Source organism: Xiphias gladius, chromosome 18, assembly GCF_016859285.1.
Source record: "Xiphias gladius isolate SHS-SW01 ecotype Sanya breed wild chromosome 18, ASM1685928v1, whole genome shotgun sequence".
In the NCBI taxonomy this organism is placed as follows: domain Eukaryota; kingdom Metazoa; phylum Chordata; class Actinopteri; order Istiophoriformes; family Xiphiidae; genus Xiphias; species Xiphias gladius.
The window spans coordinates 25533609-25549504 of NC_053417.1; the positions used below are offsets into that span (position 1 = coordinate 25533609).

A 15896-nucleotide genomic window follows, 5' to 3' on the forward strand; every position below is an offset into this window, starting at 1 on the left:
AGACTGAAACTGGGATACAGTGATCCGTGAAGTAAAACAAATGTAGGCCAGCGTTGTAAAGTGGGGGGCCAATCTTCTAGGCTCGGCCTTCATTTTGATCTCAACTACACACCCGTAAAGTTTTGTGACTCTATCTTGCACGGCAGCGACGGTATCATTGTGACAAAATCTGTCCACAGACAGAGAGACAGACGAACCAATTTTGAGCGGGCACCACGGTTGCGCTACTGCGCATTGTGGCGGCAGAAAAACAGTGAAAACAAGTGGAGGGGAACAGACGAAATCCCCAGAATAAGGGGAAAAAAAATGTCTTGTGCCGCCGCTGGATGTCAGAATGGGAAAGCGAAAAAAAAAAAAGATGACCTTCAGACCCCCTTTGAAGTTAACGCAGGCATTTATGGTTGCGGCCATTAAATGGACCCCGGACTGGACTGCTGAAATCTCCACTATTTTTCACACACAAAGGCACAATCAATGATGTAGTTAATAACGATAAATTAGTAACAGCAGCATCCACAAAGCCGGCATTCTCAGTAGGGTATTTCATAACGGTAAACACCACTGACCAATGTTAGCAACATTAGCGTATAAGCAGAATCAGCATGTAAACAAACCACATTGCTCACAGACGGTTTAGCTATAATATCACTCAGTTTTTATCCAAGCATTTAATTAATGAATGGGGCATATGGTAATCTTATATCAGTGATATGACATTTACTTTACACTATGACTTCGCACGAATTAAGCTAAGCCTTGGGAGCACATAATATCTATATATATATATGCTATACAACGTAGTGACTGAGGACGTCTTACAGGGGAGGCAACCATGGATCCAGAAAGCCCAGATTTTGTTCCCTCATTGTTCACTTATTCACTTTTTCAAACAAGACTTCTGCTTGCAAACCATTCAAATTGGAGAAGGCGTCTGGTCGATCCATACTCCTATGTTGTCGAACTGAAAGCTGACACAGCTAGCTGTCACTTTCTGCCACCAGGGCGGCTTTGCATACAAAACACGACATAACTGTTTAGAAACACAAAAAAGGTCGATAAACACCTGTCAAAGCACTCAAAAACCACCTCTGTGGTAGTCCCCGCTACAGTAGGTGACTCCAGTGTCACATTTTACAATGATGACACACACACACACACACACACACACACACACACACACACACACACACACAGACTCAAAAGGTGAAAACAATACCAGTCCCGCTGTCGTGGCTGGTAAATATAAGAATACAGTATGATATACCAACATAAACAGGTTGGAAATTGACAGAAGAAACTCCTCAAGGTCTGGCTCACTGCTGAGAGCAGAGCAGTGTGCGTGCAGGTGTGGTATGAGGCTGACCACTGTTATATACTGTACTGCCGAGAGTTCATTTCCGTGTGTTCCTCCACAGAGATATTTATGAGAGCAGATAAAAGTGGGTGTCGGTTTCGCTCTGTGCCACGATGACTCTTCGTGTATTTCCCTTCTCGCTGCATAACTGAAACACTGATCGAGATCAATTCATACAGCTGAAACGCTTTCAGGGGCTTTGCCTCAGTTCTTTTATCCCACTGACTGACTTTGTGACGGTGTGTGTCCTAAATTTCTGTTAACCCCAACATGGGTATTTGAAGCCTCTTCACAGCAACGCATTTTTTTCTGATTGTGTTTCTGCTGCGACACGATAAACCTGCTACTGAACATCTACTGGATGTATAGCGGTGAATTTTTTTATCCTACAGACGTTCATCTGGCATCATCATCAGGGCAAAATTTCCAACTGACTAGTACTTAATGACCTGCGAAACAGGTCCTACGGTCAAATGAACTCAGCTATACTTTGTGTTTAGCAAGTTAGCAAATGTTAGCACGCTTACATAAGATGGTGAACATTATACCTGCTAAACATCAACATGTTAAAACTCTTATTGCATGTTAGTATTCTGACATTAGCCTTTAGCTCAAAGCACCACTGTGCTAAGCACTTAAGCCTCACAGAGCTGCTAACGTGGCTGCACACTTTTAATCTTGTTAATAGTTATATGGATATTTGAGGCTTTTCTTTTTCCAGCAATGCTTTTGTGACATGGCGAACTTTTGAGATTATACTTGAGATATATTTATATAATGCTGTTCTTACTAAATCACCAGCCTCATCCTCAATAATGTCCTAAAGAACAGCAAGTTATTAAATATAATACATTTCACTACGTAGTTCGGCAAAGTTTTCAAGTTTCCAATCTAAATCAGCAGAGTGGAGCACATTTAAGATGCAAGCATGGTCGGGACATTGTGGTCTGCGTGTTTGACCCCGGGGAGGTCATGTGACTGATGATGCCCCTCAGATGGTCGTTATTTTGCTCAGCTTTTCCCATAGTCGTGACCATCGCGATGATGGGATGAGAATAAAAGCACGGGCACCCTGCTGTGTGGGGGTTACGAAAAGCTGCAAGGGGGAGGAAAGTTTCTGGCAATTTGGCAGGAATCACAAACAATTTCCAGCAACAATTAAGTCTCCTGAAAAGGGAGCAGGAGGATGTGCTTAATCAGAGGGTCTCGACTAGGACTCTGCTGCCAAACCTGAGATGGTACACACCAGGAGATCCAAAACAAACTGCTCCGTCTCTGTGCAGGACACGGAAATAGTAAATATCCATCTGTCTTTCCTCCTAGCAGCATCCTCCTCCCCCTGTAGCCGGTGTCCAAGCTGCTGGGATACATTGGGCTGTCTTTGGGTAATAATGGTGTGTTTTCGCCTCGGGGCGCCGGTTGAAGTCGCCTCGAGGTGCAGCTCCGTCAAATTTAGTGATATTGGTGTGGTGGTTCAACTGTACAGTGGGACACAGACAGAGACGGCGCCAGTAAATGAAGGATGAAGGTTTGTCTAGAAGTCTGTGTGTGTGTGTGTGAGACAGTGGTGATAGTCTGTGTGTGGGTGGTCAGGTGGGTGGGCTTTCACCCAGATGGAGAGGAAGCCTTATTGCTGTGATTTGAAGACTCACCATCCAGGATTGCTTCACCTGTGGACTCCAGTTTTATATTTCTAAAAATCATCCAATTTATTTTTCTGTATCACATCAGCATATTTAGTTGTTATGATTTTCACTCAACAATTAGAGTGGAGCGGGAAACATCAAGCTTAGCGCTTCAAACTGCAAAATAACTATAAAACAAAGAGGGTCTCAATGAGACGTGAATGAATGTGATTCTTATGCTCATGCCATCAGGAATAATGATTAAGACCTTGGTGTGACTGTGTCATTTTATTGTGTTACAAGTGTGTTTATTTGCTTATAGCCCTCGAGTTGGGGGTGGTAATCTCTTGGATGGAGAACAATCTGTCTCTTCATAAGCATATTCATGTCTCCCAAGATCCATCACTGTCTATTGTTATTATTAGTTTTGGTATAAAAAACTAATTTAGAAATCAGTCTGATAATTAAAAATCCAACTAAATCCATTCCCGCATGAGAGAGTGCATCGGATGTCTGAGACTGCTGCCAGCCCAGCCGGAGAGATGCGAGTCTGCAGAGTGACGCATTTCATTTTCTGTGACACTAACCTTGTGAAAGCCTGCTTGATCTATCATTGAGCTATGTATACATCTATTTTCTCTTTTCATGTTTTGTCTTACACGGCATTGAATCAAAGTAGATTTAATGGGACTTTTTTGACGCCGATAAACGGAAAAAACTGGAAAAAATTGATTGTTTTCCAGTTTTATCAGTTGATTCACTTCAAAGTGAATTCAGATCAACTTAATCACAAATATACGATACAAAGTACTTTTTTTTTTTTTTTTTTGCATAAGTAATGGCCCCTTTGTAATAGTATTCACCTAAATCATCAGTGGTGCAGCCAAAGTTGTGTGATTTATAAATGAGGACCAGTAAAAAACTACACCTATATTTACTCATATTACTGGTTAGATATACTTTCATTACTCGTCCGAGCTCTGTCAAAGGTGCCTTCAAACAGCTACAAAGCCTCCTTATGCGCATGAGTAAACAAACATAGGAAAACTAGACATTTTTGTTTAACACGCAGCCAGCCACCCAGCTAGCTAGCTTAATGTTAGCCCCGGTGAATTCCCAGAGCAACGCTCCAGAAGTCTCGTCCTCATAACGAACTCTGAACCTCGATGATACCTGAATGTAGGGGTTTAAGAGAGGAAGCGTTTGCAAGCTAGCGACGAAGACACAACGTGCAAATTCGACAACTTTGGAGGTCTACTCTTTTGTTTGTTTTTTTTAAGGCTAACTGCCTCCCCACATGCAATCCTTCCTCCTAGAAATTACGTTTATATACTGCTAGTTTGTTTTAGCAATTATGTCTAGTGGGGGGGGACATAATTGCTGCCTGGATTGTGTTCTGGGGCAAGGCTTTTTCTAGTGTGCATGTCCTTGGGGTGGATGCTGGAGGTACAAAGCGCAGCTCTTTGGCATCAGAGACGGGGTTTTGCATCCTGAGTCCCTCGTGCGGTTTAGGCAACAAAAGCATAAGTTAAAGACCCTGAAAACCCGGTTTCAAATCTTAAGTATTTCTCTATACATTAAATAAGCAGCAATCTGAGTTGACAAACAGCATATTTAGGTATCATGTATGAAGTGTTTAATACTCAAAAACTCAGCTAACCTGTTTTATTTGGACTGCTAAGGCGTGGTTTGATCAGATTTGATGGACAGTGGCTGGGAAACATCAGCAGAAAGCCCCACAACTGTCATGTTGCTAAATTCTGATTGGTGCTCAGAAGAATGTGACATCATCTTTTTTCCAAGCGAAACCTGCCAACTTCAAACCATTGAGAAGAGCATAGAAAGAAAAAACAAACAGGAACACACAAAAAAAAAAAACCTCAAAAAAAAAAAAAAACAGAACCAAAACTGCAAAATAGCTTTTCAGGGTCTTTAAGGTTAGGGAAAGCTTGTGGCTTCGGTTAAGTGTAAATAAAGTAAACACGCCATGTTTAGTCTTTCAAGTGGGTTTTGACTTTCAGTATTTAACCACAACCATGACCTTTCCCTAAGCTTAACCCAGTGCTGTGAGTGCTCAAACATAACCACAAAAACGTTTAACAGTGCGTTATTGCAGCAGATATTGCAGGAAAACATAACGAAATATGTTTTCCATTTTTCTACTTAGCAAATATATTACTTACCAGTGTTTCCTTATTAAGTTGATGGAAAACATAGTCCAGCATTAAATTTCTTTTTGCAAATTAGCAGCGTATCAACCTAATTTCTAGGAGACGGGGTTGCCACTCTCTCAGCCCCTGGACCAGTCTATCCACTGAATGCAGAGACGCCCAACTGATATCAACCCTCCATCGAACTCCCGGTGCGACAGCAAGAAAACCTACCCCAAAATTCAAATTAAAAAAAAAAAAAAAATTCTGTGCCTATGTAGGCATCTGTCCATCCTCCACACATTCTGCATCGCGCACGAACTGAGTCTTGTCTTTTACTGTTTGACTGAGTAAGGAGATTTATACTGAACCTGTAATCTACCTTTGCAGGCTCCCTATGACAAACTGTTAAAAAGGTATTTTTGTAGGCACCGTACTGAAGACACAATTTTCTTCAAGCAAGTATGTCTGTGTTTCATTTTGAGAGAAATCCATTTCGGCCCTTTTCTTGAGGAGAAAAAATCCAACCCAAAATGATCCTCAGAGACACTTGACTTGTAGTGTCCACGACAGATTGCTTGTAAATATTGTGTAGGCTTTTCAGCTTGTCCAAACACTAATACCCCTGAGAAATAGCATCATGAAAAATGTAAGTTATTTCTCTCTGTGGGCCTATTAAATCTCCTATTAAGCCTCCAAAGGCAGTCAATACCCAGTGTCTGAACCATTTGATTCATTTTAGAGACCACATCTCACCTTTCGCACTGCGTTTTGTGCCGTTGCTCAGTGCAGACAGTGGCACTCGGCTGACGAAATCACAAAGCTTTCCAACAGATAGCTTCCAAGATTTATAAACATCCCACTGTGCTCTCTTTTATTCAATAATTTACAAAATGTCAACATCCCAGACAGTAATGGCCCTAATATGACACTGTAATAGTCTTTTTGTAATATGCATCACATGTAAGTATCGTTCATACATGTGCATTTACTAAAATGAGAAGAGGAGGTAGGGTTGCAGCCCTGGAGACACAACAGGAAGGTTTTACTGAGATATCTGGTGTTGTAGAACCTAATACAAACAGCAGCGCAGCTAACGAATATGTAATCTGTCTTGATATGACAGCTGGCATGTACGGAGTTACATAACAGATGGCAGCAAGCGCCCTCTAACCGGGCGACGGCCATGTATCCTCGCAGTCGTTTCCTCCAGGAGAAATCGAAGTCCGTAACAGGTCTATTTCTCTTGCTCGAAGCACAAATCTCATCACCCCAGACTGAGACATTATCCTCTCCTCACTTAGGCACAGTGACACGTGCCAGATATCCTCACTGCGGCACAACTTAATCCATGACTCATTGAATGTGCGTGATAAAGTACTGTCTTCCAACTTCCATGTCAAATAACTTCAGGAGTATTTAGTTAATATAGAGATCAATCAGAGATGGATTTTAATGGTTTCTGCTGCCATTTGTGATGGGGATTATTTTCTTCATTTCCTTCAGTACGTCTGGAAAGTCAGAGATACGATGAAATTATGCTGTATATCATTAGAAATGACTGGTTTTGAAAATATATTGGATCCTGACTTATGCTTGTCAAATGTACGAAAAATTAGAAGGAAGTGGAGGTGACTAGGGTCTAGATTCAAATTATATGTCCCGGCCTTTTAAGATTTATTTTGAGAAAAAAAAAAAAAGTGTCATTAATAAGCACAACTCCTTGGTCATAAATTTAACACATAAAGACAGGTAACAAAGGTGTATTTGGCCCTATGCAGAGGCAAACCAATATATTCCAATATGTTGGTTTTGTGAAACGGAATAGATGTCTGTCTTTATAGTTATTAATGGTCGAACATTACCTCTCAACAGAGTGCATCGTTTTTCACCCGACTATGGTGATTTCATTTTGCATTTTAACACAAAGCAGAAGCACGATAAAGTAAAATGTGTCATATAATATCAGCCCATGCAACAAGTCCCCCAGATCAAATGAGAAAAAATGTAGTATGTCCGTGCCCTTTAGAACGACACGTGAAAGTATCTTCTGATCTGACACCCCTAGCAACAGGACAACAACATTTATCTTCGCCTTACAAAACTGTTCCAAAACACTGTGGAACGAATAAATCAATGTTGTGATACGGGAGCACTATAGGTTTGGTTAGGTTTAGGGAAGCACTGCGGTTGGGGTCTAAAATGACAACTTGGATAAGGCTAGGGGGACCTTCAGCATCATAGTAACAATAACAATAAACACATGGTTGAGGTTACGGACCATCAGTTGGAAACTGGACGCGAACAGCAGCCTCTTGGATTAAAGCCCGATGTTTTGGCGCCTGACTTCCTCCTCTGCTCCGACCGTGATTACTACGGCCGCTAGAGGGCTTTGTCACTTGAATGTAAACACACGTCCGTTTCGGGGTATTGACATAAAACATGAAAATGAAATGGAAATGGCTGACTCTGTCAGTCCCCCCGGGAGGACCCTTCTCGACCCATGGTATCATTCAAATTCGGCATCACACGTAGCCACACCCCAATAATTTCACAGTCAATCAAAAACACTCTATTTAAACATGCATTTCATTTCTACGCTGTTTGTTATTCTGAAATATTTAAAACTCTTGCTTTGATTGAGAATCCGAGTCTCTTGGTTCATTATCCTAAAAGATTGCAGAATCTGTTTGAGCACAGCGTACCGTAGGAGGGTCGGACGACAATTATTACTCTCTCGTATATCGTATATTGGAATACAGTTCTTGTGGGTAACTCGGCATCAAGCCTGAAATATGAAAAAATTGATTGTCCCATATTCCTCCTAATTACAACAGCTGTGATCAGTTTTTTCAGTTGTTGCTGTGTCCAATTACTTCCTTGACCAAATCCCCGTAGTCCTCTTGCGCTGGAGCTGGAGCTCAGCAAACGAGCCACTGCCTAATACTGTCTGGAACACTTATCCGTGATGTAGAGGTTCACCGTGTTGTCAACATATTTAATACCAACTCATTAGCCACATCTAATCCCATATTTAGCCTCATAATTTGATTTCCAATCTTGAATGATAATGAGACACTAATTATGCTTCCATACATGTTCCAGTGTTATACCATGAGCTATAATTTAAAGGATCCAGTTAACACATTTCCCCCTGCTTCTAATACACAGCCTGCCAGTGGCTCAGATTTTGCGCTGCGGTCTAATATTCTGCTCTCACAGAAAAAAACTTATTTATCATTCTTGAACCGTGCAGCAAATAATGAACCAATTATTTAGTGAAAGGAAGTGCGGATTCTGCATAATATCAGGTTCCTAAAATGCAGCAAACTGACAGCGGAGGATAGGCTATCTGTTTGTGTAAGTGCTAGGCGTGCCTTTGTTAGTCGTGATTTAATACCTCGAGCCTACCTAATTGGCCAGGTGTTCTCTGCCGCGGTGAAGTGAAGTGAAGTTCAGTGGCACGGCCAGAAAGTAACTTCCTGTGGTGCAACAGAAAAGATGAAAAGTCATTATGCAAGGCAGTGGTGAATGGTGTATGATGATGTATGATCCAAACAAATCTACCTCTGGCTCTCAGACAACAGCACATAGGCGACTGGTATCCTGACGCAATTAATCTCCATAATCTTCGCCTATTCAATAACAGCGCTAATATAGAAACAGAGACAGACCTGTTTATACACAGGCACTGCCTGTAATGTTGATTACTTGCTTTGCTATTACTTTGAAACTGTCACCAAAGTTTACCTTAAGATACATTAACTCTTTTGCTATGATAAGCTGGATGGCATCGATCTTGATGCGAAGCAGATTAATAAGATACCGCAAGAAAATGCCTTATGGTAGGAATGCATGTACAAGGGAATGCTCAAGATAATCCCTGCCCACACACAAACAAGTAGGCGCACACACACACACACGCACACACACGCACACACACACACACACACACACACACACACCTCTACCGTCGAACACTAAAAATAGTGGACAAAGCAATGTTTTCCCGATGGATTTCTGGAGCTCTTCCTTTGATGAGAGTCTGCCTGTTTCATTGACCTCTGGGCCAATAATGACAGACGGATGAAAAGTCCCTTCAGGTTTTGTTATGTATAACCCACAACCTAAAAAAAAAAAAAAAGAAGAAGAAGAAGAAATACACAGACAGAAAAGAAAGACATTTTTGAGTAAAGTTGGATACAAACCTGTGAAGTTCTTCTGTGAAGTCAGCACTCTCAATAAGTATACTAACAATCCAGTTATCTCTCAGCTGTTGCATGCTTGAAAAAAGCCCTTTCACACTATAATTCCACCAACTTGAATGTTTTCATGTTTTATTTTTTTACAACACTGAATCGAAGCAGATTTAATGCAGCTTTTTTTGACACTGATCGACATAGAGAAATAAACATTTTGAAACATTTTGATCAAAAACTAAGTGAAACTTTAAACCAAAGTGATCTAATTAAATTAGCAAATAAGTGAGCAAATATTTCTTTGATTGGACACACCGGAATCATCACTGGTGCAGCCGGCTGGTTTCAGAGGTCAAATCAATAAGTTAAATGGAGATCACCTGTGTGGATTTGAGGGGGTTCAGTTTATTGTAGTATAAATACATCTTTATCTGGAAGGTCCAACTCTCGACGCCAGGGTCCACACAGGACTGGCTTAAAAACAATAATGTTCATGTCTGGAGTCCGGATCTTAATCCAATCAAGAGTTTGTGGCTGGATTTGGAAAAACTCTGTTCTCTCACAATACCTGTGCATCCTGACAAGAGCTTGAGCAGTTTTTGCAGAGACTCTATAGACATGTCTGCAGTGTAAGCCACCCTGCCCCCAGGCATGAACACCATTTGGGAGGGAAGGTAATGATGAAAAGATGAAAGAGTCCCATGTCTTCCACTTGCAAGTGTTCACGTCATCAGACAACTCAAGATGGCAGCTGTCAGTCTGCAAAATATCTGCTGAATTCTCCCAGAAGGCAAACATTTGCCGCTGGAATGAACTGAGCTGAGCGGTTCTGACGCAGCTACTCAGTCGGCCATGTTTTTTTAGTTTGGAAAAAGTCTTTCAATACGCCGAGAATTCCTGACAAATCATTCCTACTCGAGAAAGTAAAGAACTAGACAACCTGGTGCAATGACGAATGTGAAACCTGCACGTGATGTGCAAAGATGATAGAGACCTATCCACACAGACTCAAGGAGGGGGTGAATTCTTAAGCAAACATATTTTGTATTTTACATTTGTAATTCATTTAGATTAAGAGAGCTGTTTTACTTTGAAAAGAAAGGCTCTTACTGTGTTGATTAAGTGTCAAAAAAGAGCCTTATTAAATCTACTTTGATTCAATATTGTAGGAAAATAAAACAGGAACACTTCTAAGGGGCTGAATACCTTTTATTGGAACTGTGGCTATAGCAATGCCGAATTTTGTGAGAGTACTTGCAAAGGTTTTTCATCCAACGTACCCTCAAATCAGCAAGCGAGTCATTCGTGCAGCGTGTGTATGAGAGGAATTACAATCAAGCTGTCATTACCTTGAGGCCAGTTGTACTGGTAATTGTGGGAGGATGACAACAGGTTGGCCAGCATTAAGGCTCATCATCCCCTGGCTAGTTCAGCACCTGCCTGCTGGACACCAGCCTAATTTTTTTTTCTGACAGCCTCAGCAGGAATGATTGATGCCTGAAGACCTCTGATGTTGTGTGTGTGTCTCAGTGCCAAGCTGCCTTATCCATACAATACTCCCTCTTGAAACTCATTTGGGCCACACCTGTCACTGCACACACTGGCCGCTTGATGTTTACCCTTATAGGCTTACTGTCCGTGGGCACACTCTTTCAAGACAAGCCAGCGCTGTGTGGTGCTGATAATATTTTGGGAAATTGTAATCACCTTTGGGGGATTTCTGAGGCAGTGTAGGTTAAAAAAAAATCTGCAAAATCTACACTGTTTAGCTGATGCCGCACATCGCGTGTGGCTGACAATAGGTTTATTAAGGAAATATAGTGCCGGCATCAGGCAGTATAGCTGACAGGTCGCTCCTTGTTTACATTATTTCAGAAATACTGGCCAACTATCACAGTTTCTGTGTTGTAAAGAGCAATTCCCGTGGCCCTTTCACCCCTATTTCGTCTAGTCCCTCCCAACACATATCATAAGACCACCAATATGGAAACACTTAAGCTTTTCCTTTATTGTTTGGTGTTGATAATCTCCGTATTTGCCTTGTGTACGATGACCTGAATGCCTTGCGTTATACTGAACTCTTTATCCTCTTTTTATGCCACACACACACACACACACACACACACACACACACACACACACACACACACACACACACACACACACACACACACACACACACACACACACACACACACAAGGCTCTTTTAGCTCCAAAGAATTTTAAACCTCCCATTGTCCTGATACTATTGCATTTTTCATTGGTATTTTAAGCAAAAAGTTGTGAGGTCTTAGAAGTCAGCTGGCATTAATTCCTCTGAGGCAGAGGGATTCAACTTCTCCCTGGAAAGAGGCTTAAAAGAAAGTTCTCTTTCCTTCCAATGACTAAATTTCTCCTTTCTCACATATATTTTTATATTCCTTAGTGGAAAAAATAACAATAGATAATTGAATATGAATATAGTTTGTCCTGTTTAATGTCCAAAAATTAGTTTATTAAAATATCTCAAGATTTATTTTTCTTCCATATGCAAATTAGAAATAAACTTGACCAAAAAGAGAATTTGCCTAATCTCATTGTTCTCGGTGGTTGTAGGCAATGGACTGTCAGAGGTGCAGGTGTATACATAATACATCAAGGCAAGAAAAATACAAGGAAACTGAGATCATTAATGCTGCTTGGTGGAAAAAACATGAAATTTAATGTATTTTTTTCCCCCAAACTACCATAATAGCAAGCTGGAGACATAAGTGACCAGATATCACTCAGCAGAGAGGTTTTTGCATTAAATGGGAAAAAAAAGCATAAATTAACTGAAATATTCCTAATGTGCTGTCCAGCTGAGGTTGTGTTAGGTGCTGAGGTACAAAGTCCATTTGGGGTTAAATGAACTTCTCCATTCGCATCACATTTATTCTGGCCAGTCTGGAGAACCAGCGATTAGCGTGCGTGTTACTGTGGGATGCAGTTTGAACGAAGCCGAATTTTTGGTACAGGGAGATGGCCGCTGTCTGTGGCGAGCTGACGTCCAGAACGAGGCGGCTGTAACCTTGCTGTTTGCAGAAGTCCAAGGCCTTCCTTGTCAGCTGTGAGCCCAGGTTTTTGCGGCGCCATGGAAACACCACAACCATGTGGGACATCTCGCCGTAACTCCCATCTCCGGCATCTTGGGCGAACTCCGAGCCTCCTCCCATCACTCCTCCATTCCACTCGTCAAATCTCTCACCTTCTCCCTCCCCCCTCTTCCCCACCACTGTCACCATCCCCACCACCTTGGACTGGCCGTTAAAGTCTGCCTCCGCCACCCAGAAACCGTTATCCGGGTTTTCCAGGTAGTTGGCTTGCATGTCGGCCATGTCTGTGCTCAGCCGCCTCGTCATGTAGCCTTCGTAGATATCGTGGCAGCAGTAATAAATGAGACCAGCCCATGCACTGCCAAAGAGTAAAGCTTGGAAGTAGGAGCTGCCTCCCAGCACATAGCCAGCCATGGAAATACTCAGAGCGATGCCAACGTGGTCTGGATGGCTCATGGCCTTGAAGAAGGCCGGGTACACATGTTCGAGTATCCCATCACGAAAGAGTGACATGACCACATGTTGGTCTGAAGGTCTGTATTCCCTGATAGAGAACTGAACTGCATGTAAGAGACAGAGAAAGAGAGAGGGAGGGAGTGAGGGAGAGAGCGAGAGCTCAGTGCGGCTAATCTGCCTGTTGTTGCAATGAGAAATTCCGCCTGGATTTCACAATAGGCTCAATGTGGTCACGTAACGTGTTAAAAAATAAATAAATCAGTGCACCTCTTACAGAATCTTAGTCTTTTAATTTTCAATTTAACTCTGTTCTACACTAATATTAAACCTGGCATTTTCTGATGACCACCTGAGGTGAAAATGGCAATTAAAAATAATTATGGCACTATTTCACTTTAAGATTTCAAGCGCGAGAGTCATTCCGAAATGCAATACAGTTAAATCTAAAAAGTGCTAATGATGAAAAATCAAAGCAATGTGAGAATCCTGAGAGGACTAACAAAAGGTGAAATGTGTCATGCCTCAATTAGGCATGTCAGTAGTGCCATTCATTTACACCCTTTCTGTCTTATTAGTGCTCTTGTTCGTAATCAGCTCGACTTGAAAAAGGTATAAAAGATCAACATAATCAGAACATGAACTTACAGTTATTTTTCTGGGCCATGTCGACTCTTTCCCCTCGTCTTTCACTCACTCTGAAGGGCTTTACGCTGCTGCTCCCCCTGAACTTAAGCTACAGATTGTGATAATCAGCCATTCACAAAAGGGAATGAAATTAGTCTGAGCATGCTCACCTATGAGTACACACACACACACACACACACACACACAGCAAGGAGTAGCAGTTATTGAAGTATAACTGCTACTCATTCTGTAAAATATCAAGGTTTCTATAGGAAATGTTACAGTTGGATTGGAATAAAGGTGAGGCAGCAGGCTTAAGGTTAAATTGAAATTAATAACAGTGTTGCTTTGATTATGAAACGCAGAGTATCTTTTTTTTTTTTTTTAAACTTAATTAGCTTAGTCAACAGAGTAAAGAAGTCTATCATTGGATTTCTCAAGGAGGATGAGCACAGATCCTCAATATATTAAATCAGAAAACTGATCAGAATGTGAATTCAGCACTTGTTTGAGCGATTCATAGACATTTCCAAGAATGAAATGTTATTAACCTCTTTTTGGGTGCTTCAGTTTTCGGCGGCGTCCGCTCAGAAATCTGATGTGGATATCCACACCACTTCATCCCCGCAATATAAGGTGAAAGTAAAATTAATATTGTCTAGCCCCCTGACATAAAAATGTCCTGTGGCGTCAGTGACAGAGTCTTGTGCAATAACCCGGTGGCCCTCTGACATGATTAAATTTCTTCGGCAGGTGAAGGGCCTTTACACCTGTTTAAATCTATAGTGCTGCCTCATGAATCTGTGAGCGCTGGAAGGTCAAGCAACTCTAGAACCTTCGCAAAGCATTTCACAGCCTCCATGTGAATTTTAAATTCTGCACCCTGCAAGTGAAACCTCCCCAGACCACTGCGATCATATTTGGTGAGCATGTGTTCATAGATAGAGGGCTGTATGCAACTCTGTCTCCTAGAAATTGAGTTCATATTTTATGAAACTGTTTTCCGGTTATGTTGCGGTGGCAAGAGTAATGGCTGGGTATTAAACCAGACCACGTTCTTTCCCTAACCTGTGAGTGCCTAAATATTACCCTAGAAAAGTCACTACAAGTGGATATTGTGCTGCAAGGTCGGATATAAGTTCTTAGTAAACATCTTTGTGATGACGTTCAATAACAACGTTTTTGCAACTTGCGAAATATGTAAAATTAACAACATTTCCTCATTATGTCAATAGAAAACTTAATCCGGTCGGCATTCCTTCCAAATGTATTTGCTGTCGCAAATTAGTTGCGTAGAGACGGGCTTGCTGTATGACATAAGATTAGGTTGAAACCTAGTATGTGGCTTTACCCGTTTGCTTCTCTCCTACTGTCTGTGCTCACATATACAGTAATTTAATACAGCCGAATTGCCAATAAAGCTGTTCTCATTTACATGTTATTCTGTTTCTGTTGTCAGACAACAGAACAAGTATGAAATACTGACTGAAAGGTGGGCCATTAAGAACACATGTTAACCAGCAGTCACTTCCAGCCAAGACATTGCTAAAATCCTCATTTTATAACCTCAATGTCATCTGAAAAAAAAAAACCCTACACATCAGTTAAAGAAAACGGCTGTGCCGTAATTTCGACTGTATTTACTTGTACAACGATCACTCAGAGAGAAAGTTAGAAGCTCATTCACATCTGTTTCAGCTGGCCTGTGCTCAATTGAATGAGATGCATAGAGGTCTGCCTGTGGAGGGAAAGCCCGACCTCGTGCTCGCGGGGCAAAACTGGTGACTCTCAACAGAAAGTAGCTAAGGTTTGTCCGGAAAGTTGCTTGACTTGTCTCTGGGTAATTTTTGTGAAGAAAAGTTGCTAAAAGGGTGTGAAAAGTCGGTAAATCTAGCAACAAACGTGCTAAGTTGGCAACACCGCCTCCCCAATGACGCAATAGAAACTGTTTGCACCAATTCATTTTGAAAGAGCTGAACAACCAATCATGCGGCATTTGGCTGACCAGTGGTGTAACTTTATCACTCGGCCAGTCAGTCAGTTAGGGTCATTCGTGTTTATAGGGCTGGCCCTACTGTTGCGTTCCAGCCCAAAACCATAAGCCCCAGACTTGCACCTCGTTGCAGTATGTAGAGGTTTATGCTAGAAAAGAACTGGCTTGTACAATGTGTTGTGCAACCATCTCCTAAAGTGTTTGTAGTTGTTCCAAAATGGCCACACTTGTTGTTTGTGTGAAAATCTGTCTGTCATAGAGAGGGGGGAAACATGATAATGAAATAATAATGATGATGTTTAAATACGCACATTTTCAGACGGTCTCTCCTGAACGACATTCATAGTGTTGCACTCAGTCGTTTGCATAGAAAGTGACAGGAAGTTGCGTAACAAATGAAAAAAGAGAGTTTAAGAGAGA

General features: G+C 41.5%; 1 protein-coding gene across 1 annotated transcript; it reads right to left on the minus strand.

Moving 5' to 3' along the window:
* Positions 1-12211: 12211 nt before the first annotated feature.
* Positions 12212-13523, minus strand: LOC120804435 (N-acetyltransferase family 8 member 3). The gene is made up of 2 exons (XM_040153889.1): positions 13505-13523; positions 12212-12963 (listed from the first exon to the last, which is right to left on the minus strand). Exons 1-2 carry the CDS (start codon positions 13521-13523, stop codon positions 12212-12214), a joined length of 771 nt encoding a protein of 256 aa, XP_040009823.1.
* Positions 13524-15896: the final 2373 nt, after the last annotated feature.